The 25,582-nt window shown below is 43.5% G+C and overlaps 1 protein-coding gene across 6 annotated transcripts in view; it reads right to left on the minus strand.

Annotated features, from left to right (window-relative positions):
- Positions 1–561: 561 nt before the first annotated feature.
- Positions 562–25,582, minus strand: part of pikfyve (phosphoinositide kinase, FYVE finger containing) — a 29,724-nt gene continuing 4,703 nt past the window's right edge. For 3 of the 6 annotated variants that reach the window (XM_008438214.2, XM_008438207.2, XM_008438172.2), the window contains exons 3-44: positions 24,965–25,132; positions 22,536–22,547; positions 21,985–22,094; positions 21,175–21,346; positions 20,811–21,018; positions 19,900–19,926; positions 19,623–19,712; positions 18,679–18,835; positions 17,614–17,771; positions 17,393–17,504; positions 17,155–17,302; positions 16,918–17,082; positions 15,749–15,811; positions 15,522–15,651; positions 14,692–14,872; positions 13,746–13,820; positions 13,500–13,607; positions 13,277–13,417; positions 12,379–12,505; positions 11,492–12,309; positions 10,998–11,405; positions 9,681–9,781; positions 9,535–9,606; positions 9,293–9,464; positions 9,028–9,206; positions 8,002–8,115; positions 7,797–7,905; positions 7,562–7,716; positions 6,460–6,556; positions 6,004–6,061; positions 5,784–5,912; positions 5,581–5,701; positions 5,240–5,335; positions 5,080–5,160; positions 4,301–4,392; positions 4,143–4,202; positions 3,604–3,780; positions 3,414–3,517; positions 3,214–3,342; positions 2,083–2,344; positions 1,932–2,006; positions 562–932 (exon numbers count right to left, since the gene is read on the minus strand). In XM_008438214.2, coding sequence (XP_008436436.1) covers positions 817–932; positions 1,932–2,006; positions 2,083–2,344; positions 3,214–3,342; positions 3,414–3,517; positions 3,604–3,780; positions 4,143–4,202; positions 4,301–4,392; positions 5,080–5,160; positions 5,240–5,335; positions 5,581–5,701; positions 5,784–5,912; positions 6,004–6,061; positions 6,460–6,556; positions 7,562–7,716; positions 7,797–7,905; positions 8,002–8,115; positions 9,028–9,206; positions 9,293–9,464; positions 9,535–9,606; positions 9,681–9,781; positions 10,998–11,405; positions 11,492–12,309; positions 12,379–12,505; positions 13,277–13,417; positions 13,500–13,607; positions 13,746–13,820; positions 14,692–14,872; positions 15,522–15,651; positions 15,749–15,811; positions 16,918–17,082; positions 17,155–17,302; positions 17,393–17,504; positions 17,614–17,771; positions 18,679–18,835; positions 19,623–19,712; positions 19,900–19,926; positions 20,811–21,018; positions 21,175–21,346; positions 21,985–22,094; positions 22,536–22,547; positions 24,965–25,132 — 6,077 coding nt within the window. In that variant the 3' untranslated portion in view covers positions 562–816. The remainder of the gene's footprint in view (positions 933–1,931; positions 2,007–2,082; positions 2,345–3,213; positions 3,343–3,413; positions 3,518–3,603; positions 3,781–4,142; positions 4,203–4,300; positions 4,393–5,079; positions 5,161–5,239; positions 5,336–5,580; positions 5,702–5,783; positions 5,913–6,003; positions 6,062–6,459; positions 6,557–7,561; positions 7,717–7,796; positions 7,906–8,001; positions 8,116–9,027; positions 9,207–9,292; positions 9,465–9,534; positions 9,607–9,680; positions 9,782–10,997; positions 11,406–11,491; positions 12,310–12,378; positions 12,506–13,276; positions 13,418–13,499; positions 13,608–13,745; positions 13,821–14,691; positions 14,873–15,521; positions 15,652–15,748; positions 15,812–16,917; positions 17,083–17,154; positions 17,303–17,392; positions 17,505–17,613; positions 17,772–18,678; positions 18,836–19,622; positions 19,713–19,899; positions 19,927–20,810; positions 21,019–21,174; positions 21,347–21,984; positions 22,095–22,535; positions 22,548–24,964; positions 25,133–25,582) is intronic. The other 3 variants (XM_008438180.2, XM_008438188.2, XM_008438197.2) reach the window with 3 other exon arrangements.

Raw genomic sequence — 25,582 nt, forward strand, 5'->3', positions numbered from 1 at the left:
TTTCTTCATCTCCATTAAAGTATCGAATAAAAAAAAAAACAGCAACAGTAGGGGTGATGGGTACGCTGGTAGAAAAATGTCAGCATTTAAACATCTGTTGTCACCCTGAGCATCAGTTACAGCTCGATGAAGTCGACTCTCCGTCTGCTGTGGAATGAGGCTTTTAAAGGATTCAGGTTCCCCAGTCGTTCCCTCACCATGTGACCTCAGTGACCTGGAGCAATGCGGTCCTTGAGATGACCTCAGGCCTGTCGTGTTGACTGGAGTAATGAGGTTCTGCAGGTGGTACGGGCTCCTCGGTGTGCCACTCCCCAAGGCTACTGCAGCCTCCATGTTTCACTTCATCCATCTATTGAGTTTGATCAGCTTCCCTGCCTGATGAAGAGAAACACCTGCAGCGTGATGCTGCCACAAACAAGAACAGCTGATGCATCACAGGATGCGTTCAAGTTCACAACAGTTTCTGGGAGATTGGAGCTCTGAAGATGAGGGGAGTATTTAATGAATACAGACCAACTCTTGAGTTAGACGTTACAYGAATGAATGAAATGCAACAGTCTGTAGTGTTAATAATCTTTAATAGTCACATAATCTCTGTACAAATACAAACATTAAATTACAGGAAGCGGTTTGTTCAGCTGAATCTTTCTGAAGGTCCACTCAGTAAATGGAACCAAGCAGAAAACCAGAACCTCTCTGCAGCACCGGGGGTCCAGAGAGCTGCAGCGCGTCCAGCAAGGCAGAATGAATGCAGTGGAATGATGGCGAGCCAGGAGTGGACTGCTGGGTGTCTATGCACAGTGGGTCAGGTCTGGCTCAGCAGTTGATCCCCAGGCCGGTCCAGTGGTCCGGCACCATCAGAAAGTATTTATCCATGGCCTCGCAGAAGCGAGCCCTGTACAGCTCTGGAGAAACCACGGTGGGCATCTTCCCTGCAGAGCAAATCCAGAAGCTCACCAAGAACATCCAAGAACTTTGCTCAGAAGAAACGGAACAGATTAGACCCATCATGTTTCAAACACGTTTTTTTTTTTTTGCCTTAAAATCTTAAAGTACTGATGCTGTACTAAACCTCCGTTTATTTTATTATACATTTAGTTTATGAACTAAATATTTAGCTTGGAATCAAGCTAAATATTTCTATCTAGCAAGCTAAATATTAACTAAACATTTGGCTAGCTAATTAAATAAGCTAGCTAAATTTATCCAGACATTCATATTGTATATGAGGTCTGTCACAGTTTGGTTCCACCGCTGCTAAAAGACTTTTCCTTTTGCAAACTAATTGCAGTTAAACTAAACTACAGGAGCAGTAAGTGTGAGACTGTAAAATACCATTTAGGTAAAGTTATTTCAATCCGTTGTCATTTTCTCTTTGGGTTTCAGACTATTGCTTTATTGTTTCACAAAGTCATTTTAGCCATGCTTACCGTCTTGAATGTTTTAAATGAACTAAAGTTATACGTGTTTTTTCTTACGAGTGTCACTTATTCTTCTGATAAATATTTACTTTAAGTTACGCAATACACTGAAATCTGTTAAATCACAGGTCATGAATGTTATGCATGCCAATTGTAATTTAGTTTTTTTAATTCTTCCTATCAACCTGCTAGGAAACTACAGATTCAAGTTAGCCTATCTGGCTAAATTTGGCTAATGATGATGAATTGTCTCCTTTATGAAATAAATAAAATTCTAMTATTTTGCTACTGTGACACCAGATGAACACAACTTTGAAGAATRAAGCCTCATTTTTCCCCGTTAGGCTTGTGCTGTAATCTGGTGCAGCGCATCAAATGATTACTTTTATGTTTGAGCTGTACATYATTCCTTTYCAAACAAAGTCTWTTACTTCTAAATAACCCAAATTATTACCGTTAAGTTTTAACTAACTACAAACGGCGCCCCATGAGATCTGCCTGATGACGTACCTTGGCCTCCCAGAATTCCAGTGGATTTGACGACCATCTCCAGTTTCTTGTCCCAGGTAAACGTCCTGATGTAATCTGGAGCAGACGGCAGAGGAAGCACCGTCAGCTTCTGACCCACCACACAGAGGCCTCCACCCCCCTCTCCCCTCACCTATGATCCCCACCACCAGCTGATCAGTGGCGTCGTCCCGCCCCACCAGCAGGGAGTAATCGATGATGAGGTGGCTGGACAGGAAGTAGGCGTCGCTGTGGATGGCCGCCCTCAGGATGGCCTTGCAGTGGGAGCGGATGTAGAGCGGGTTGTCATGGATCAGTTTCAGGAGGTTCTCGTCCAGCAGAACCACCTCGCAGCTCTCCTTCCCGGAGTCTGTCTTCACGTTCCGATTCCTCAGAGAGCCTTTCAGGTCGAACACCTACAGGAAACCTCAGCGGTCAGCAATTTCATATAGAGGGCTGAAGGGACACTGAAGAAAAAAAAAAAAAAAGTACTCTCTCACACACACCAGACTACGGAGCCCCCTAGAGGACGTGGGGGAAAAATGTATTTTGCGTTTCCTTGCAAGACTGAAAGTCTTTCTTACGGTGGCCACCATACTTTCTGCTATAAGGTTTTTCCATGTATGTTAGTATTTCATTTGTGAGATATCTGAAGGTTTATATCTTTTTCTTTGGGGTAGAAATGCACCACAAWCCTATTTGCAAAATGTAAAAGCAAAATAGATCAAACATGGGCTTTCCATCCCCTTTAAGACATAAACCAAAACTTTCTATATGTAGGAAAGAAAGAAAAAGTACATCCAAATGACTTGGACTATTTCTGAGTTATTATCATAGGGTAATAAAGTAATTTGATAGTTTTGATTGTGTCTCTGTGTTGGTAATAAAGGGCCGTTTTCATGTGCAGTTCCATCGCAGCCTTASACAGACRGACATGAACATGTAGTGAATAAATCGATTTTCAATCAGTTTTTTGCATCAAAGAGCTAAAAAATATAAACACATTGTCTGTAAGATATTAACATTACTAACATACACGGAAAAACCTTATGAGAACCTTATAYAACAGCAGGAAGTATGGTGGCCACCATAAGAAAGTCTTTCAGTATTCAGTTATGCCGCAAAAACAAAACAAAAAAACCTCCCACCATGTCCCCTAGGAGGCTCCACACCACACACTACCTGGTGCACACAAGATGGTCTTTATTTTTTACTTTAATGTCCCTTTAGGGGCCCCGTACGTTCAGCAGTACTCAGAACACAACCCAGCTGTGAGCTGACCCACCTGAGCCATTTTGCGGCCGTAGAAGAGGTTCTCCATGACCAGCAGGTCCAGTTTCTTCTCGGCGTTGTTCTGGGAGTTCTTGTATCCGATCCGGTAAACTCCCAGGATCTTGGCCAGCACAGTCGGCCGCTGCGGACCAAACCTGGTTAAACGTTGAACCGCTTCGAGCTGACAAACGGAGACGGGAGCTGCTGGCGTACCTTCTGCTGCACAGCTCCAGTGATGTAGGTGAAGTAGTGCGGAGCAAAGTCCAGGAAGGACTGGACCTCCAGCCGGGGCATCTGCTTCAGGATGAAGCGGTCGTCTGGAGGAGACAAGGCGACGGGAGTTTGAATTTTAAACCAAAGACTTAAGCAGATGGAGCAGCCTTCCAGAGAYTTCCTGTCTAACCTTCAGTGGCGTAGAAGACGGCTCCGGACTTCCCTCCCCGGGCCTGCCAGTTCACACAGTGGGACAGCGAGCGGACAAAGTCCTCCTCGCTGCTCTCCATGATCTCCTCACGCATCCTGTGGAACTCCTCGGCGTAGTAGATCCGACAGTAGAACTTGGCGTTGGCGTCTGAGAACTCTGAGCAGGAAATGACAAATGTTRAGATCTAACAGGATGTGTGATCTGAGCCCAGAGAAATGATGTTCTCACAGCATCTACGCCTGTTAGACTTCATTCAGCTGATGAGCAGCACTTTGCTGATTTACATCATATTTCTCTGACAGATTCCAGTTATGATCTAATATTTATTAATTTATGGAGTTCCACAGGGTCTAATGCTCATGTCTTTATATATAAAAAAAAACACAAAGCTTACAGCTTACCATCCGTTTTTACTTTTCTTAAATTTATCCAAGAATGCATTTCAAATCCAGCAAATTCATAAAAGCAGCAGCTTGATATTTGATTCTGTTTGTCCCAGAGAAAGTTCAGAGACTCACGGAGCTCGATGTGTGGGTTCACCGTCTGTTTCTTCTGCTTATCTGCTGAATCAGCATCCTCTGAAAATGGGGAAAAAACAGAAAGCTTAAAGAATTTTGCATCYGTCAGTCTGCAGTGAAATGCTGCTTTTGTTTCGTTGTAACGTGTGGATCCGTACTGAGAGGCTCGCCGTCGGCGCTGCTGCGACTCTGCTGCGCCGCCAGAGAATCGCTGGGCCTCGCAGGGCTGCTCTTCACCCGACTCTCTGCACTGCACACAGCCAGAGGAACCAGAGGTCAGACCTGCTGACTCGGCGTTCTGAGACACGCCGACATTTAGWYATTTAGACTAATGAATACCGTATTTTCCGCACTATAAGGCGCACCTRAAAACCTTCAATTTCCTCAAAAGCCGACAGTGCGCCTTATAATCCRGTSCGCCTTATAGTGCGGAAAATACGGTAAATGTCATTTAGTCTCAGAACTACCTGACAAACTATTTCAGGCAGTTTGTTGCCACCGGAATGAGATTTTGCGATTGTTTTTGTGGCACTAATTTAGAAAATTTTTAAGGACGTTTTATGATATTTGTGCTAATGAATGATGTTAAATGTGACTTTTTATGAATCTCCATATCGAACACAATATGGGGATTCAACTCGACATCAAGTAAGGCTGAGGCAGTAGTCTTTTAAACTCAATGTTTCTGGCCAATTTTGAGAAAAATTAGCAATAAAATAAATAAATAAAAAAAATCAGAGAAAAATGTGGGAATCTGTAGATTTTGTGTGAACTTTGAGTSAGTTTCGCAGATTATTTGAAAAGCTGGAGGGACTTATTCATGTAATTTGGAGTTTAGAGGGCCATATAAAAAGCTACAGCGGGTCACATTTGGCCCACGGGCCTTGTGTTTGACCCCCGGTGCTGAAGCCGTTCACATAACATGAAAGCCGAGTACCTGACAGGCTGCTGARCGTCGTCTCCGGCTGCGCTGGATGACTTGGACAGGTCGTCCAGCGCCGTTTTGTACTCTTTGCAGCTGGAGGACAACAGAACCAAACAGCAGGTCAGCAACCCTGAGGTGAAGCAATCAAAGGGTAAAATGGGTGAAAGGTCACCTGAGAGCGAAGGCGATGATGGAGCTCGGCTCACGCTCACACACAGCGATTGGCACCCGCTCGTGTTCGTACATCAGGTAATGTTTATCTGGATCACTGTAACACACACACACACACACGCACACACACACACACACACACACACACACACACACACACATCGTCTCATTAGGCACTTTTCTATTAACTGCAGGGTTAAAACGGCACATTTTGATTTCAAAACGGCACATTTTACAAGAGATCAAATCTCATTCTTGTCCATTTTTATAGCAGAAATACAAAGTTCACAGTGGATATATAAACAGATTGATGTCCGGAACCGACTCTGACCCGACACTTACAATGGGATAGGGATAGGGTTGTAACTGTTGCCGGGCAGAAAGTTGGCCAGGATGGCTTTCATGGTGGATTTCTCCTTCACCTGGCTGTCAGTGGAGCCCAGCAGGTGGCCGTCAAACACATCTGGAAGGCCACAGAATCAAAACATGAAGAGCAGAAGCAGAAATAATAAAGCAGATGTACAGGTCAGAGTGAATCTATGAACCTTCTGGGATGCTGACAGAGTCCGGTTCACTGAAACTGGGTCCAGTTGTGGTGGAATCAGCCCCGGGGTCTCCAGGTGACGGCAGCAGGGACGAGGTGGTTGAGGGCAACGGGCACAGGTAGCGATCCTCTGATGAGAGAAACACAGCAGGTTCACACAAAACAACACCTGCAGGAAACCTTTWATTAGGACAAAGAACGTGGAGGTTATTTGAACCCACCTTTCTCCCCATTCTGGACCACAGGGGACGGGTTCCGAGGGGAGGAGTCCAGAGCGCTCTGTAAWCAAAAACATGGAGGATTAGCAGCCAAAACACCGCAGCTGCCCACAATGGACAGGAAGCTCATGAGGGTCRGTCAGYTGAATAACACATGGTCTCATTTCAGATGCTTCCTGTCCAGTTTAGAAGGGAAGTGAGGAACCAGAGAGGAGCAATATGAAATATTAGAACAAAATAAAAACTAGCTAGCTCGGTCAGGAAAAACTACAAAAAATGGTTAATTCCTTAATAATCAGCCTTTTTGTCAAACTATAGTAAACTGGATGCTTTGCAAGGTTAGAAGACACAGAGGAGGCATGAGCAGCATTTCTACATCTCAGCACAAACTTCTGTGCTGCTAAGCAGACCTGATGGCTAAAGCAGCTAGTTTTGTCTGAGCACAGCAGCGACGCCCACCTTGGTGTCGTCAGTGGTGTTGGGTCGGAGTCTGCCTGGACTCGGTGGGACAGACAGACGCTTCCTGCCTTTCTCCTGCTGGAACAGRTCCTGGAGTCTGCCGGAGAGAAAACACATCCAGCAGCAGGAGCTTTAATGAAGCACAAGATGCTTCAGTGTTTTTCTTAGCGCGCWGTCAGAATCTGTAACAGYTCCCAGGCTGAATAAGGCCTGTGCAGTTTGAGGTCRGACTGGTTTTATTTTTTATTGAACTGTTTGAAATTGAAATTTCCACTCCAGTGAATACTGGTAAATGCACCAAATGATTTGCACTTTTTCATCTCKGTGTAGAATCCTGGAGTTCCCATCTTCTCTGAGGTCAGTGCTGAGATCTTCCCTGCTTGGTGATCAGTCAGTGAGTTGCATTTGTTTGAAATGTTTACACTCTGGTTTGACCTTTGAACCCTTCCCATAGTGATGTTACCAACAATTGCTTYTCCACTGTGATTGCTGATGTTTTTCCACCTYGATTGGTTARTGACTGGAGGCACACACACTTCTGCTCCAGATCAACAGACAACCATGTTTTGTGTAGATCTGACCATCGGCTCCTTTGATTAGGACAGTGGTGTTCAGACTCCTCCCCCAGGGGGCCAAAACTGGCAAATTTAAACTACTGGCAGGCCACAAAATGTATTAAATTAAAAATGCAAATATGAGATTATGAGTTTGTTTTTTTAAGTTTAGCTTACTTGTGCAACAATAAACCAATTTTTWAATAAAATCTGTATATCATGAGAGATCCAACACAAAAACAGGCTCTGAATTGTTACCTTAATACAAGAACTATAGATATTTCCATTTTGCTGACCTTTTTTTTTTATCCATTTTTAACTTTTGGTCATGGGTTGAACAAAATTATTTCAATTGAATAATTATTTCACCCGTGCATTAGCGGAACCTGCTGCTGATTTACCCTAATCTGGAAGCTGTCAGACTAAACTTTACAGACATTGAACATTTTATTTTCTTCCACTAGGTGAAGACGTATGAAGCCGTTTCAGACATGCTAGCTGCATTGCAGATCAGGTTCAACAATCGGACTGAACTTGTCGGCTCCTACCTGCTGTTCCAGAACTGCAGCATCTCACAGAGATTCTGCTTCTTCACCACCAGTGACTCCAGGACGACCTGCAGCTGCTGAGGGGAGTCCAGGCCGCATGACTGCAGGCGCCCCTGAAGCTTGTCGATCCAGCTGCGAAGCTCCGCCTCCTCCATCTGCCATCAGATACCAAACATGAGGCCGACCCGCGGTCCAGACACTCTGGGAGAGGGAGGGAGGGGGCACCATCACCTACATCTTTCTGAGCAAAGAGGTCCTCCATCTTCTCCTCCCGGGTCTTACTGAACGTGTCGGTCTTCAGGGAGGTGAGGCGGTCGTCGATGGCCAGGTACACCTGAGCCACCCTGCAGAGGGAGAGGAGCGGTCAGAACAGCGCCTGGTCCGGTCCAGACGGGGTGGGAGTGGAACAGTGGAGTGACCAGAAGAACGGATCCACTCACTTCTGAGAGAAGTCCTTCAGGTCCTGCTGCAGGTTGGTTTTAGACGGGCCCAGATTCCTGATGAAGATCCTGGGACGAGGAAGACAGATCTCCAGCAGCCGGACGGAGGTGTAGCTGCACAAGTTAAGATTCATCGATTTACTGAAGGAGATGTGAATTCTGATTAATAAATGCTTCAACACAAGACTCTCTTCTACGCCAATTTCTTCTTAAAGGGGCATTATTATATTTGTTTGTTCGTTTTTGTTCTGTTTTTATYGTCACTAATTGTAAATAATTTGTCTTCTGCTCAAAGAGTCATGAACATTTTCTATTGATCCAACTCAGTTGACTGGACTAGAGTATTTTTTATAAAGTATTTATGTTGAAAGTTTGCCCCGACTGCACAGTATTTTATTCTTCATTTTGTTTTTACATGTATTTTATATTTGTGTGCCTATTTGCTGTTATTGTCCATCACTCTGAAACGAAATATTACCATTGTGGGTCAATACAGGATTTTTCTATTACATTTTGCATTTTCCATGCATATAGTGTGATTTTACAGCATAATAAGGTAACTATGTTACATTCACTTATACAAATACTGTATGTATAAAACAACTCCTCAGGACGGTTGTACTGAGAAGTAGATCCTGTAATAAGCTCTGCTGGTGTTCAGCTCCACCAGGTGTTTGCTAATTGCTGCTGGCTAGTCTGAAGGAGCCAAGTGGAGAACGAGTGCTCTGTGAGGCAGATGATCAGCTTGAGGACTGCAACTCCAAAGAGTTTTGTAGAAATAGTTGTGATTTTATTTAATTTCCCCTTGGGAGGAATAAGGTATATTTGAATGGAATTGAATTTTAATTGAGAACAAATGGGGCTGCCAAGTTTAGGCAACCCCAGGTATGTTTCTGATGAGGGAATAATAGTATTGCATGATATAAAATTTTAAAAAGTCAACTTTGCATAATACCGCCCCTTTAAAAGGTGATATTCACGTTTATCTGCTGGCGGTCAGACAACGGTGAACAAACGGAGACCAACCTGAAGGAAGCCACCATCTGGTTGTAGGAGAAGTACTGGTGGTAGTCTTTATGGATGGAGTGTCCGCAGGGCTCGGCGTTGGCTCGTCTGGTGTACTGATGGCCGTAGAAGCGAAGCTCCAAATATTTGGCGAAAGACATGGACCACGAATCATTGGATAGAGGCACCACTGGAGTCACCTGCAGAGGGCAGTAGAGAGTTAAAAGGGAGGGAAAACAGCAGCAGAAGTGATTTCCCAGCAGCCCCAGCCTCAAATATGCCTCACCTGTTTGCACACACGGCACCATGAGTAGTTAAGAATGGTGTGCTGGTAGCCTGGGACGGGTGAGTCCAGCTCCTTCAGCACTATCTGCACGCAGCCGCTGCCATGCACAAAGCGGCGGACGTGATGCACCATGGGAGTCTCACAGAACATGCTGGGACACTGGTATGACGGCCTGCAGAGCAAACATCCGTTGAAGCTAACGGACCCTGGAACCGGCTGCGGCCACTTTAAGCGGGTCTCACCTGAAGCAGTAGCGCTCCAGAAACACGCCCAGCGACAGGTCGTTCTTGCCGTAGAACTCCATGGTGACGATCCTGTTGAAAGACGCACACACTGAGTCCAAACAGCCATGGTTCTGACTCAGACGTTCTGTGTGTGAGCAGCTTACCAGGGGCTGACGCAGGGGTTGGGCGCATTGTTGGACTGAAGGGAGGAGCTGCTGAACAACACACACAGCCTCTGATGGTTGGTCGGGTTCAAACAGTCCAGCTAAGGAAAGAGAAGAAACATCCATAAATCCGGCCACGCAGAGATGCTAAGCTAACCACTGAGACCTCTACCAGTAGTTCTTTGCTGTCAGAAAGTGAGAAGCCTTCAGCTGACTTAAAAGGCTGCTGCAAGAGTTCTGATGAAAAAAAAAAAAAAAAAAAAAGAGAGATCATGTTTCTCCTATTTTAGCTTAACAGAGGACTTTGCTCTCAGGCTGCAGGTTTACTGCTGATTCCTAGAATTTAAAAATGTAGGCTAGGAGACAGATCCTTTAGTCATCAGGCTTCTCTCCTGTGGAACCAGCTCATAGTTTTAGTCAGACACCCTGAAAACTTTTAAGTTGACAAGGAGGACGGCTTTGTTTTATCTCTTTGTAGAAGTTTGCTGCACTTCAAGAAGCACCATTAAGTAGTTAAGTCATGACTACATAGAAGTAGTCATGACTTAACTACTTGGAAGCAGAGATAATTAATTTGCCACCAGAGCAGATCGCCTCCTGCACCCAGCTTTGTGCCGTCTGCAGTTGTCCGGTGTTTTATTAATGTCAATTTGGTAGCTTAACTTATTTCACTTGTGTTGTGATAAACACTTGTAGTACGCCGACAGCATGCTAGCTAATGTGGGTAACCATGRCAACCAGTGAGCGTTTAAAGGCCAGCCTACCTTTTCTGCAGTCAATTTGCATATGCATCCGCTGTGTTTACACAAAAACAAATTATTCCTCTGTGGAAAGTACGTGGGATAGAATTTTGATAATTTAACTCATGTTTTGCCACCAACTTCAGAACTGGTTAAAAATGGAAAACCATATTGTGGAGTGAAAGAAGAAAAAGAGTCAAACAGCCTAAAAGGAAACGGTGGATAAAACAGAAAATGTCACATCACCTGTTTGGTAGAATTTAGGATATTAAAAACAAAAAACTAATAATTATCTTAATTATCTATTGACATGAATATGAAACATTTAAATCATGAGATGCTTTACAGTCATGTCGTCCAGCTCTAGTTTTGAGCTGTGGAAAATGCAAAAAACAAACACATTCTGGAAAATCTAATGTTTTCCGTACTCAAGTTTTCCTTTTTAAGTACCTATCTAGGCCTACACAGTAATTTTCCAGATTTGTCCAGACGAGCTGAAGACTGTCCAGATGTAGTTAAGGAATTCAGGATTTTCAGCAGGTTAAAGGAACCAGAGTGTTTTATCCTTAAACTGTACCTTTGGAGTCCAGTTCACGTCGTTCTGTTTGCCCGTTTTCTCCTCCTCGCTGTCTGCTTTCCCGAGCGCCTTGACCGGGAAGTCTGGTGCCCGGTTCTGGCTGCTGCTGCTGGTAGCAGCAGGACCAGCAGAGCCAAACGTGTCGCTTGCTTCTTTCTGCCGGATCCGGCCGCCTTTTGCTCTGTAGTCGGCCAACATTCTGGCCAGGTCCTGGCTGCTGCTCAGGTGGTCCACGATGCGGGTGGTGGTGAGGCTGTGGCAGGGCAGAATGTCGGTGGGTCTGGGCTGGGCGGTGCCGTAGGTCTGTCCGCTGGCCGCGGAGGATGGAGCCGGGTCTTTGAGCAGCTGGCGTTTCCTGCGTCCGTCCAGCTCCTTCAGGTCCTTGTTGAGGAGAGGAGACAGGTAGACCTACAGGAGGGACAAACACGTACAAGGGGTAACAAACTAGAGAAGCTTCAGTTTCAATCCTGAGCTTTGAGTCAAGACAGGAGTACCTCTTCAGGGAAGTAGTCCCTGCTGGGGCAGTGCATGCCCACCGGTGTGAGGAGGAATGGCTCTTTGAAAGTGATGAAGGGGGAAATGCACAGGATGATGTCCTTCAGCTCGTGCTTAAACACAGCAGAGATGGACTTGAGGCGGTCGTCGGAGGAGTCCACGTGTTCGGCGATGAACATCCCTGTGTCATCCTGCAAGGGGTCTCGGAATAGCTTAGGGGTGGGGGTGTCTGAGCGCTCCTCATCCTCCAAACCAAGTTCTCCCACCGTCTCACCCTCAGAGGTGCCGACCAGAGTGTCCGAGCCCATTTCCTGCTCCTCATCAACAAGCAACTGCGGACAGATGGATGGAGGAGGCGGCACAGGACTGGAGCATGGGGTTGACGTCCTGGTCTCAGAGTTTCCAGCCTCCTCTTGGACAGAGAACAGAACCGGCTGGGGGTTTTGAATGACTCTGAGAATATCTGTATCTTCAGTTTTAGTTGAAGACTCTAGAAAAGGTGCTTCTTCGGATTGTTCCCCCAACGTAGAGTTATCGCTCACTGCCGTCTTCTCCATGCTGTCTCCGTCCATCTCCTCATCGGCAGCAGAGCCCTCCAGGAGGCACGGGAAGGAGCCACTCTGAGGTAARCTGGGCGGCATGGCGAACTCGTCCATGAGGAAGGAGATCTCTAGCTGAGAGTGGTAGGCAACGCACACCATCAGCATGATGATGTCTTTCACCTTGGCCAGCTCGTACTCTGAYGCGCCGCGCAGCTTGATGGAGCATCCCAGGTGAGGCGGGCAGCCGTCGAAGAACATCAGAGTCTTCGACTCGTCTGGAAACAAACAGAGAGGAATGACTGCATGTCCGACAGACGGCGGCGGTGGCAGACAGAGGGTCTTACTGTTGGGCAGAGAGAAGGGCTGCATGTAGAACTTGTGGCAGGTTCCCAGGCGAGGTTTGGTGAGGAGCTGGTCCATGGACATCACCAGGTCCCCCTGGGTCATGTGACTCACTCGGTCCAAGACTTGCTACCATGGAGAAAGAAAAAGTTATCACTCCCTATTAATGAACCCATCAACATTCATTGCCATTATATTTCAATGTAGTTGGAGAAAAGAAGCAGCTTTTTATGTTGAGCATTCAGGTGCAACCAGTGCACTTTTCTGGCCAAACCCCAATCTTTAAAAAGCCTGACCTACCGATTCTTATTTTGGTCGATACCATTTGTTGTTGCCAAGTTAACAGCGGGGTGACGATAGTTAACTGCGCATATGCAGACAGGATCTGGTGGGTGGGACTATCAGMCCCATSAGTAAGCCCTCTCTCTTTCAGACCTTGGTAGAAGTAGTTAAAATTGGTTTCAAATCTAAGTAGAAGTTGATCACTAAGATTAAGAAAATCTGGGCCAGTTTATTAATGCACCATTTTGAGGATAAAGACATTTTGTTCAAGATTATAATCTGGAATAAGCACAGACTGWCTGGTAAAAACCCGCCATTTGTTCTACACTTTGCTTCGTCCAGAGGGTCTGGATGTTTGTCTGTGATGCATGTAATGCGCCGGTTTGACGCTATGAAGCCTACACTATACACAACCATCCTCTACTGCGGAGAGAAGTGCTGAGCTGAACTTCAACTATCTTTTAAAAATTAACCAGCAATAAACAAAGATGTTCCCACACTCAGCAGTAGCAGTCATGTTAGAACTACAATGATCACAGGGCGTCTGACTTTATCATCTTCTGTGCTTCTGCAGAGGACATTAACAACCACCGGACGGCTGGGACATGTCCCACTGACCGATTTGACGTTGATGACCAGCGTGATGCCGTGCTCCAGCAGCATGTCTTGAGCGATACGCGACACCGTCTTCTCCACCAACACCAGGTTGGGGCGGACGTCTACAATTCGCTGAACGTAGTTTTTCAGGAACTCCCGTTCCTGTAGCAGAGGTGGCAATAACACCAGAGTTTTAGAGCAGAGGCGTGACCCGGATATCTTCGTGTCAKWGTAATCGCCTCACCTGGAGCACGATGGGCTCRATGCAGGTGAACTTGGTTTCTTCTCTGTACAGGTACTCGATGGAGCACTTCAACAGCAGAATCTTGGGGTTCTTGATAGAGGAGTTCATCTGATTTCAGGTGAGAATTATACTTTAATAACAGCACTTTGACTGTGAATACTTTGACCACCAGAACCCTTTCCTGCGTTTGTGCTGGYGCAAAATATTCAACAGTGGAAACTTTAGCCAGACGGAGAATGCCTTTACCTTCTTGTGGGCGATGTTCTTGGTGCACAGGAAGCCGTTTACCATCTTGGAGTCAAACTTCCTGCCTCCAGGAATCTGAACCACACAGATAGGTGAGATTTATTCAACCAGTCATTTCACCTTTATTTTAATGGTGCCTTTCATACAACGGTGTACAACACAAAGTGATTTACAAGATAAAAAAATGACAAGTGCYCCACCATGCCACATGGCCAAATGCACCAAAAGAGATTACACYTGTTGAACATCAACACAGGAGCATGAATGTGGCGCAGGAAACTAAAGGGATTTCTACACCATATGCAGACGAAACCAGAAGTTTACATATACTGAATAAAAAGAAAATGAAATATAAAAAAATAAAAACGGGAAATTAGTCATGAATAAATAAAAATCAATCAAATTTTATTTGTATAGCACATTTCAGCAGYAAGGCATTTCAAAGTGCTTTACATCATTAAAAACAAAAACAGAGTATTATATATATATATATATTTAAGCAATACCAGTTAGAAAACTATATCTTATGGTTGTAATAAGAGGATAAAATGGCTCAAATGAAAATGTTCATGGAAAATTATTCAATAAATTCCTAATTTATAAACACTGTCAAATATAAAAACCAAATACATTTTTAATCAAACTTCAAATTTAGGTAAAAGCTAAATTAAACATGTCTTCAGTTTCCTTTCAAACTGTTTTCAGGAAGCACATCCTGAAAACATGATAYTGATTTACCATCCTGGTTCTCTGCTCCAAGATGTGACTCCATCATATGTTTTTACTTACTTCAAAAACTGAARCTAGAAGACCTGAGCGTCATGAGAGCTCACTCAGTTCAAACTTCTCAGCTAATTCCAGTGAACCACTGGGAGATTTGGAAAACAACTGACAGGCTGTCCAAACTCCCTCTTCCCAAACTCAGAGGYGAAACGGCCCGTCTGACCTTCTTGATGTGAACCAACTGCCGGATGTCCATGTCGTCGTCACAGTTGCGAACGTCGGGCCGGACCGTCTGGACCACCTGCCGAACCACGGGAACGATTATGTCCCTCCAGGACAGAGACAGAGACTCGCTGTAGAGCAGCTGCTGCAGCAGCGCCATCATGTGGCTGTGGTTGGCAGAGCTGAACAGATCAGGCAGATTGTCAGTCACTACATCCATGAAGGAAAAGCAAAAAACCGATCATTTTCAGAGAACAGCATCGACTACAAGTACAGCCAGAAACCTATCCAAGAGGTTCTGAAGAACAGTGTGTCATGTTGTAATGAATTCTTGAAGGCAGAGAGTTTCAGAAAGAGCAGGAGTTTTTAGAGACACAGGCCCAATTTCAAAGTGTTAAATCGCAATTTAAATGTTCCTTTAAGTCATATCTGAAATGTGCAGCAACTGAAGGTAACAACATAGTTGCTTAACTTTGTGCTTTGAAATAGCACTATGTGCCTGGAAAATATTCATGGATGTGATCTACCTGCAAATAGAAAATATTTTTTCAACCGTAAAAGGTTATTTGAAGTAAATCCATCCATCAAGACAATGAATCTAGTTTACTGGCTACAGCCTACAAGTCATGAGTGTTTAAAAAGAGCAAACCAATCTGTTCTGAGTCACTTTTTACACAAGTAGTGWTAGTTTGTGGACTGTTCATAAAAGCACAATTTAAATGCGCTGTCTTCTTGATTTTACAGAGCACCTTCAGGACCAAATGCACAAGAAGCCCTGATTTGAATCTCACAGCAATCATGAACCACAGACACAGACGGCTCTCCACTCACAGCAGCCTCTCCATGGCCATCTTCTCCCCGTTCTCCTCTCTGAGCTGATCCAGGGAGCTGTGGTGCCAGCCCAGCGGAGTGAACAGCATTTCTTTGGCCTTCTCCTCCACGCGACGGTTGAACAGAGACTCTGCGAAACAGACGGCAGCTCAGAAAGAGGAAGAGCTCTGTGGAGCTGCTCAGGTGACACAACGGGACTGCGGCATGAGGAAGTGCTGAGTTCCTACCTTTGATGAAGGCATCACTGATGATGATGTTCTGCCCTCCGTCCTCCGAAATGAGAAACTCGGCTGGAAGAGTGCGCACAACAAACTTAATGGAACTGAATGCATTAGGGATCATTTCAAAAATAAAAAGCGCGAGTATGCACTATATGCAAAGCATCAGTGTGCTGCGCTAGAGGAAGCAGAAAAACGATGGGAAAAAAATAAATTCTCCCCAACACATTCTCGACTAGAAAAGTTATACTTTATTCAGCAACTTTTTAGACAGTATGCAACTTTTCTAAAAAGTATGTTTCTTACTTATTTKTTAAAACTCTCACTATGCCGTGTCAGTATAATATGAGACAGACAATCTATGAAAAGTTCGGGCTCCCCTGCCTTCTCCTACAGTTCTGCTGTCATCTGAACAAATACACTGCTCCATCAGAAACAACCAATCAGAGTCAGGAGGAGGRTCTTAGCACTATCAATCATCCTCGTGTACACGCCATTCAACCTCCCTTTTSCTCTCTACTAAGCTACAGCTGGTTCACCACAACATAGCCCGTCATGAATGCTAAGGCTAGTTAGCATGGCTATCGCTGACTGTGAACAAACAGCTTTTCTGGAATGTTGGAATGTTAAGTTGTTTTTCCACCATTAGCACATTTAGCATCACATACACAAAGTTGACCGACGGCTCCAAGCCCCTCCTCCTGGTTCTGATTGGTTATTTTTAACCAGTAACGCAGTATTTCTTCAGAAGGCAATAGCAGCTCAGGAAGGAGGTGAAGCAGACCAATCTTTTCACAGATTATSTGTCTCATATCAGACTGTCACAACAAGGTGAGAGTTTTAGCAAATTTGTTAAATGTTTTTWTTTTTTTGTAAAAGTTACATGATGTMGTTTTAAGTCAGTGAAAAAAAATTGAAGAAGCTCTACAGCAGTGATGCCCAAAGTCGGTCTTTGAGGGCCGACATCCAGCATGTTTTAGTTCTCTCACTGGTGTTAGTAACAACCTTTTCAGTATGTCAATGTTCTTCTTAGGGCTTCTAATGAGCCATCATTGGATCCAGGTGCTTTAAACCAGGGAGAGAACTAAAACATGCAGGACGCTGGCCCTCCAGGACCCACTTTGGACACCACTGTTCTACARAATCCATGTAGAAGATCTTTAAACACATCTTCCTACCTTTCTGGTCTGCAGGAGGTGGTACATGTGGGTACTTGGACTGCTTCTTGATGTGAAAGTTCACGTTGTTCTGCTCCATGTTGAGGTTGATGGAGGCGGCAGAGTCGCTGTCCACCGCTGAATGGAAGCTGCTGACCGACGTCCTCTTGCTGGGGCTGGCAGAATCTGGACACAGACGGGTTTTAATACACACACCACCACACTAAGCCTCACCACGCTGTCAGGTGTCATGCCTACTTGGCACAGTGTAGTCAGACTCGTAGGCCAGTTGCTCTGTGTCGCTGTCGTCAAACTTGATGTCCTTGAACCAGGATGGCTCCGACTGTCCCTCGATGGAGTTGATACTGTCGCTGTCTGGAGAGGGCGTTTCTGAGAACTCTGTGCTCTGGTACAGATGGAGAGATGATAAGTATCCTGGAGGAAAAGAACATTTCAGCCATTTCTACTCCTGTGTGTCGAGTAAATGGGCTCCTACCTGCAGGGGGCGATAAAGGGCGTACTCATCTCTGAACAGCTGGTCGTGGTGAGTGACGCAGTCAAGCCAGCGACCATCTACTAATGCCTGGCCTATTGCAATAGCCTGGGCCCTACACACACACACGCACACACAGATTACAGTTTAAGTGTTTCTGTTCTCACATTAGTTGGAGAGATGACAGAAAGCCTTAAACGTTCCTACGCTCAACGACATGCTACCTGGTGGAGATGGTACCATTCCTCAGCAGCCAGTTAACAAGTTCCTTTCCCACAATGCAGTTGGGGTAGGTCCTCAGCCAGTATCTGTGGTCCTGGAACTCCATCCCTGTGTTGTTGTGGCAGATCTTCTTCCACAGCTCCTTGAGTTGGGAAGAGTCCTGGAACAAAGTTTCTGTGATGTCAGACGTCAGGAGGAAACGTTTTGAATAATTTGATGCTGCTCCTTAGCAATATYCCTAAACCCAGCCAGGACACTGTTTGGAATTTAAACCACCAGCTTATTTAACTAGGACATCATCCAGCGAGTTCATGTTCTCCTCTGTGAGCTCCATTAAGTCTTCAATAGGAGGGGATTATGAGCCGTCAGTATCTTACCCGAGGTAGATCATTTCTTCATCTATGTCTTGTATGGTTATCATGGAGGCTGAATAGGATTAAGGCAAATACACATTTTTCCATCATAACAGAGCATTACTTTAAACATAATCACTAAGCTTCAAACACTTTAACCATTTAATCTTTGAAYTGAATGTCTATTTATGCAGAAGTCACAGGTTATTTAGAACAAACACCAGGCTATGGTCACAGTCTGMGAGAATAACCTTCTGTGATGTAGAAGGATGTGATGATTTGGGTTGCCAGGGAGACCATCTGAAGAGATAATAATGCAGCAGGAAATTCTATGAACTAATGTTCAGTTGAACTGTTTGCGTTTTTCATTTTAACACAATTTGAATGCCCTGCATTTACCCAAATATAAGATGTTTAGAAGTCATCTAGGTTAGGCAAGATACTGAGAGATCATAACACATCCACATAACCCCACGTAAAAAAAAAAAAAAAATCAAAACTACCCCATTAAGCACATGGTCTTCTCATTTCAACTGACAATTAAAGATTTCCTTGAAAAGCCCATTAAGGCTCACAGGGTGAATAATCTGACAGAAAGTTATTCTGGGCCYCCAGTGGAGATGCAGTTAGTTCTCTCATTTTGACACTGTGAACTTCACTATGAGCTGCTAAAACAACCGGATGACAGACAGAYGTTTAGGCCAAATCACACACCAGGAGGATCTTCCTCTCCTCCTCACTGTGGTCAAGCTTGGTGCCACTCTTGGTGCCGGCCATGGCCCGGCTGGTGGGCGGACTGACAGAGCTGTCGTAGGCCGGAACCAGGGTGGATCCGGACCGGTCCAATGGTAGGTTGGTCACACTGGCCGACCTGAAAACGACAAAAAACGAGTTCACAAAAACACCAGGTTAGTAAAACGCAAACCTTGTTGATCACTGGAACGTCTGATGTCATTTCCTCTCCAAGAAATTGTTTTACAGACATGAGCACTGTACATAAAGGGAAGATGATATAATGGGTCGATGCTCGTTAAGTCTGATAACTTGGTTAGATACTTGAGTAACTGTATCAACTGGTACAACACAAATAATTTATGAAATTTTWATTCAGAATGCACAGATTTATAAGGTAATAACTGAAAAACAGAAAGAAGCATGTGCTCTGTCTGCACGAATGAAGGTTGACTGCCTTCTACAGTTCTCAAAACAACTGAAATCTTGACGYAATTGATATWAAAAAAAATAATTATTATTCAAAGATACTCTTTTGGGTCAGAATTAATACAAAATTAACCAATCACATTTGGAGAAATTGAAGCGTTTCTTCTGGACTACAATAATGACAGGACAGTCAGGAATTTCTGAAACAACATTCAARGAMAGTCAAGCAGTCCATCGAGGTGGAATGACTATTTTCTGTTATTTTGGAACTTCTAAATTACACACTGCATTGTTTAGCTCATCACTACACACTATACAACACAAGACAAACAGCTCGATTTAGTCAGGAAGTGTTCATAAGGTTGGTTGTTTCGAAAACACTGGATATCGTTTGCAACARAGGAATGARCTAAAGTTCAGAAAATGAGGACCTGATATAAAGAAACAAGTTTTCTTTTAGYAGAACCACAAACAACCCAAAGGAGCAAATGACTGACCTCTTCCTCGCTGGTGACTTCCCCACATCCTCCGGCAGGGTAGAGAGTCTGGAGGCGAGGCYGCTGCTCTGAGGCTCCTGGTGAATCATGCTAATGACAGACAGAATGGTTTAATCTCCCTTTCAACTGCTTTATTTACGACAGTTTTACAAGTCAAGTCAGATTTATAAGCTGTACATTTGAGCAAAGAGGAAAGTTATAGGAGCTAGACCGAATCAGCCCTGAATGTTGAGGCAGATGTGGAGGGAAAAAATGAAGAAAAACCAACAAGACTCACTTCTTTCTCATCCCAATAGGAGTTTTTCTATGTCAACAAGAAAGAGAGGGAAGTTAACAGGGAAAGTCGACAGAAAGCAAAACAGCTGAAAACAGCAAGAGAAGAAAAGAAGGTCAAGGAGAGCATGCAGTACAGGTAGAGTTAGAATGAAGTCCTTTTTAATTCTGTTAAGTAAATAAAGCACCAAAAGGTTAGCTACACAGCTTTGTGTTTTATCAAAATTCAAATGTTTTCTTTATGGTTGATTAAGGCTGACATGAACCCAGCTCTGTAGCAGGATTATTCTCACCACTAGTCTGAGACAGACACCTGCTAAACAATGAACAGCTGCATCCCAGTCCAAACACTGACCTAATTAAACTAGAATATTCTCCAAAACTTAATTTATTTCAATAACATCATAGAAAACTGTAGCGTATATATTATGTACCGTAGAGTGATACATTTCAAGTACTTTTTTTAACGTTAATCTGGACGTTTCTGAGAAAACTCAACGGTCTTACGCCAAACCAATAAACACAGGAACGCTATGGCTTTCCCTACACAATCATGGGAAAGACGACAGACTTGACAAGAGGAGACAAGTCACAAAAATACATTTTTAAACAAAGCTTGTTGTGCACTGTGTCCAAGAACTGTATAAAGCATTTTATTGAAAGTTGAGTTTATGTGCTATAACTCTGTATCATATTAGTTTCACTTTCTGCATTTAACTATGGAAATAAATTAACTTTTCAGTAATATTCTATTTTGCTAAGATGAATCCTTTAAGCATAGCCTGTCCAACACTAAATGAGGTGTGAAGCTCCRAGTTTAGACTGAGTGAGGAACTCATGAAGAGCTTATATCARTGTCCAACTGGAACTCTTTGGAAATGTGTCAGATTTTTTGTGTTTTCAGAGTGGGTTCACCTTTGCCAGGTCAGGTCTTCCTCGAGGAAGATGTTCCGGCTGGCTTTGCGCCCTCCCACGGGTGTCCGAGGCTCGCTGGGCTCCAACACGCACACAGAGGAGGGAGAGTCTGACAAGGCGCTTAGGTCCTCGCCGATGGAGCTGGAGTCTGCAGAGTGAGTGTAGCTTAGCGCTAGCTTCCGACAGTACGTGCAAGCCCGCAGGTCTCCTGCACCGGGARAGGGGGAAAGAAGTTCACATGAAATAACCATAGACGTGAGAAAAAGCACCAACAGCAATATTACTTATTTTATTGAGCTAAAAATGATCAAATYGTTTCAAATCATGTCAGGCAATATGGATGAAAGACTAAGATGTTGCTCACCTGTGTAACCCATAAACTTTCCAGGGATCTCCTGGTTGCAGCAGCGGCTGCAGAAGATCTGGCCACACAGCCTGCAGTGGTGTCTGCGGCGGAAKGTGGTGAACTTCTCGTTGCAGTCGTAGCATTCCTTACACTGGCTGTCGGGCATCCAGTACTGTTTCAGATCGCTGTCCTGAAGGTGAACAACATGAGGTGTAGCTTAGAATTCTGTCACATTAAAAACGATTTCTGCTTTTCCTGATCCGCTYAATCACGGTTAAGGGTAGGGTAAACCTAACCCATCCATCATGTGACTGTGAAATATAGTCTTTGCTGCACAGATATTGACAGACCAACTTCAGATACATTGGAAGACTGACCGTTATAGGAGATCCTTCCTGCCTACCACATCAACATCCACAATGACTCTCTGAAGATACTTTGATTGCATGAGTTATGACCACATTAAATTCCTCTTGGTATAAATAAAATGTTTTTGAATTGAACTGCAATGTCTGTGGAAAGAGCTTTATAAATAGATTCATTCACCAACTCTGAAAGTTGAGGGAACATATTTTGAAATGGATAGTAGTATAACAACCACAACYTTCTTCCATAAATAAGAAATTAATGTTTTATATATTTATATATGACATATTTTATATTTATATAAACATGTATTTATTTATATGTTTATATTTACATAAATATATATTTATATTTATATATATATATATCCTTCAAGACATCTCAGAGCAAAAGGGAGGCGAGGAAAAAGGAAACCATGTTTGCGGACACCCCGAGTGTCAGTGGTTCTGTTGGGTTCGGTACCTGGCTCTTTCCCTCCATGATCTCCTTCAGCCTCTTCAGTGCKGTGCGAAGTTGTACAGCAGTGCGAGGGTCGTGAYTGCTGAGAGATGTGTCAGACTTCCTGCTGCCATCTGGAATCAGGCGAGAAATTGTTCAGAAATCGACACAAATWAAATGAAATGCTTTCATTATAAGTAAGATCGTTGCTGGTGCATTGTCAACATTTTGAATAYATTTAATCTGAAATCACAATGCAGTAAGTAATGGGCAAAAAATAATTGACAATGCACTTTAACACCTGGTGATGAGCTTTCCTAAAAGTTACAAAAGGAAACAAAATATGAAAAGCAAGAGTTTACATAGACTGGATAAGCCGTAGAGTCAAAGTGTTAGCTTTAAAAATCAAAACAATACAATTAGTTCCCATGTTAAGAAAAAAAAACTTTAAGGCAAACCACACACTAGTAGAAAGCTTTGTAGTAAGTGCAAATGTCAGACACACTCCATGCACTCAAACACACACACAACCTAAAAGCATCTTAGTAAATCCACACAGTGCAGAAAAGCCTCACCTGGCCAATCCACTGCAATTAAAAAAAAAAAAAAAAAGATATGAGACGTTACAACCTGGACCCCCATCTTTCAATACTTTTAAAAATAACCATCATTCAGACTGCTTTAGTTGCTCTCATCCAGTGCAATGCTGTCATTGGTCATCTCTGAACTGCTGTTGATATTTTCCTACTGCTGAGCTTCCAGCTCAGTGCCACAAGCAGGCAACCRGCCAGCAGGGTCAGTCTCTAAGTGGGCCTCTCCAAGCTTCCAGGTCCATGACAGAGGAAGCAGGTAGGACTCGMATGCACAGAAATACAATAGTCAACTTGTGTTTGACACAATGGAGCAGGAGCTGGAAATTGTTGAAAGAGCCTTTGCAAAAACAGTAGGAAGACTGAAAAAGCAATTTAGAGATGAAAAAGAAAATGGAAAGGAACGGAGAAATTAGAAACATGGCGCAAAAGGAAAAAAAAATCTTTAAAATGGAAAGAGCAATGGCGACACAAACACTATGCAACACACAGTGCTTGTGTGTTGCACTATGTGTGTTGCATAGTGCAACACACAAGACATCTACAAAGACGCCTTTGTAGATGACCTCTACAAAGACATCACCTCAGTGGGTCAGTTCTGACAAGGTAGAGAAGATATTTATGTAGGAAAAGGCTGGATTCTATGTCCTGCAAACACACACATCTCCAAATTTCACCCAGGTTTTTCCTGAGCTGGTAGCAGGRACACTGAAGGGAGTACATACTTTCTTAGCCGTCACAGAAAGAGTCAGAGCATCATACACCAGTGAGGAGAAAGAAGAGAACAATACCTCTGTTAGTTTATACGTCACTGAATGCCTAAGCACCAAAAGAGGTCTGCTGTTGTTAAAACAAGCATTTTGATGTTGGCGTCTGACAAAATGCTTATTGCTCGTTTCATAATTGATGTTTTTGTGATGTAAAGCAGTTTGAACTGYATTGGTGCTGAAATGTGCTGTCCAAATAAATTGACTTGCTTTTTATCTCTCTGCCAGTCTGAATGACAGACATGTGATTAAAAACTTAACTTTTAAATAGCTTCTTACATCTCTGGTAGGTTCTCTGAATTCATTTCAAACACACCACTGATACTGAAAAGTGACAGTGTCCCAACCTTGAAGCACTCAGGATGATGCATTCGCTGACAAAAAAATAAAACAAGTTGTCACCTGGCATTGAAGTTGGGGAAAGAATCATCCAATTCAGGTCACCAGCCAACTTCTTGGTGCAACATCAGACATCAGAGTACTTATTAGTTGCTAATCTGATCTGTTTAAATGCTGCAGTTTTTGAGGTAGCCCAACATGACTCAAGGCTTTACTGCCTTGTTGTGATCAACCTTTTGGATTCTTCATGCATGCTTCTGATGAGGCACACCAAGGTTTCCTCATAGAGTGTGCTGACAGAACAGGTGTAGAAGTGGAGCACAGCTTCACCAGGTCATATGTAAGGGGCCTGACTTAGATTTTCAGGTCAAAGTACAGAACTCAAGCCAAGTTGGAGCTCTTTAGCATGCATCAGTTTAGAGGTCAGAAACATTTGGACTTTTTATTTTCTCTGCYCCCATTTTGAAACTCTGGTAAACATGGTCTCTACGTTTCTGTCGTCTTCGGGACCTGAGCAGAATGTTCTTAGACTGTACTTTAGCATCAAGATGACATACTCTTTAGTTAAGATTAGAACCATTACGATCCGAGAAAGACTGAAGAAAACTGTTTGAGACATTTTAGCCACCGTCTTCCTGCTTGCTGTCCAAACATCCCAGCTGCATTAACCACAGATTAAAATTAATGTGTGTTAAATGTCAAACTGACTTTTTCTTCCAGTTTTTACCTGGCAACACTCATAATTTTTTTCCAACAACTGATGGTTTAAAAATTAGAAATGGTATACCTGATCAAAACTATGATCTTCACACAAAACTTCACACAAAACCAGGAACCTGAACAGCTAACATGTACATGCTCTATAAAAGCGTATATAGAGAATGAAAAAGAAATCTTCAATAAGGCAAATAAATATTCTTGGGATGGATCTATAAAGCAGGTCTGATCAAAGCCTTGACTACAGAAAGGCACAATGTTATCAGTGGTTCTGATTAGCTCAACAATGCCAGGTCAGCAGCATAAAGGCTACCAGCTTTAAAGAACAGCTAAACCAATCAATAAAAGTGTGACACACAAAAATTCAATCACATTTGTTGTTTTTCTTCCATTTACCATGCAGAAAAGTGCAAAGTATTTACAAAAGCAAATGGCAAACTTGCATGTTTTCTGATATGTCAGAAACCAAAGATGTGTGGGGTTAAGAAAAAGAACTCACAAAATCTTTTCAAAACATTTTTCTGCTGCAGGAGTAAAAAAAACCCAATTAAAAATAACATAATCTCTGATTTGTGTGTGTGTGTGTTTTACCAGAGACAGTAGAAGTGCGTCTGAGGATGTCAGGATGCTGCTTCTGGTGTGTCCTCGAGTTGTGGACAGAGTGGGAAGGACTGGAGGACAAGCTCCGTCTCTCTGCCTGCCGCCGAGGAGGTGGGACGTCCGGCTTCTCCGAAACTGTGACCACAGGACGGCCCTCTTCTGCACACAGACAACACAACACACACAACGTCACATGAAAACAAGATGACGGGCAGAGAAAAGGCGTTTTACCCTCCTGTACAGTCATATGTCTGTGGGCCAGGTGAGAGGAAGAATTTCCTTCCGTTTGCATCCTGCAGGGTTCCTACGCTTTTTAAAAACATTTCAGACTTTTCTAAATCTAGATTCCTGGACTTCCAAGTCACTCTTTGGCCAAGTTGTAAAATTTAAAAACAAACATTTTCTTTTAAACAAGAGATATTTCAGGTTTCAAATATCAATGTGCAAAACCGATGGATGGAGAGTTGCAAATTTGTGGAAATCTGCAATAATAAAAATATTTATTTATATATTAATTGTGAAATAATTGAACATTTTCCACAAAAAAAAATCAACATTGACTTTAAGGGCCTAAACTTTTACCTCCAGTTGGCAGTATTTCTTACACTT

The sequence above is a fragment of the Poecilia reticulata genome, linkage group LG2 (assembly GCF_000633615.1).
Source record: "Poecilia reticulata strain Guanapo linkage group LG2, Guppy_female_1.0+MT, whole genome shotgun sequence".
NCBI classification, from domain to species: Eukaryota; Metazoa; Chordata; class Actinopteri; order Cyprinodontiformes; family Poeciliidae; genus Poecilia; species Poecilia reticulata.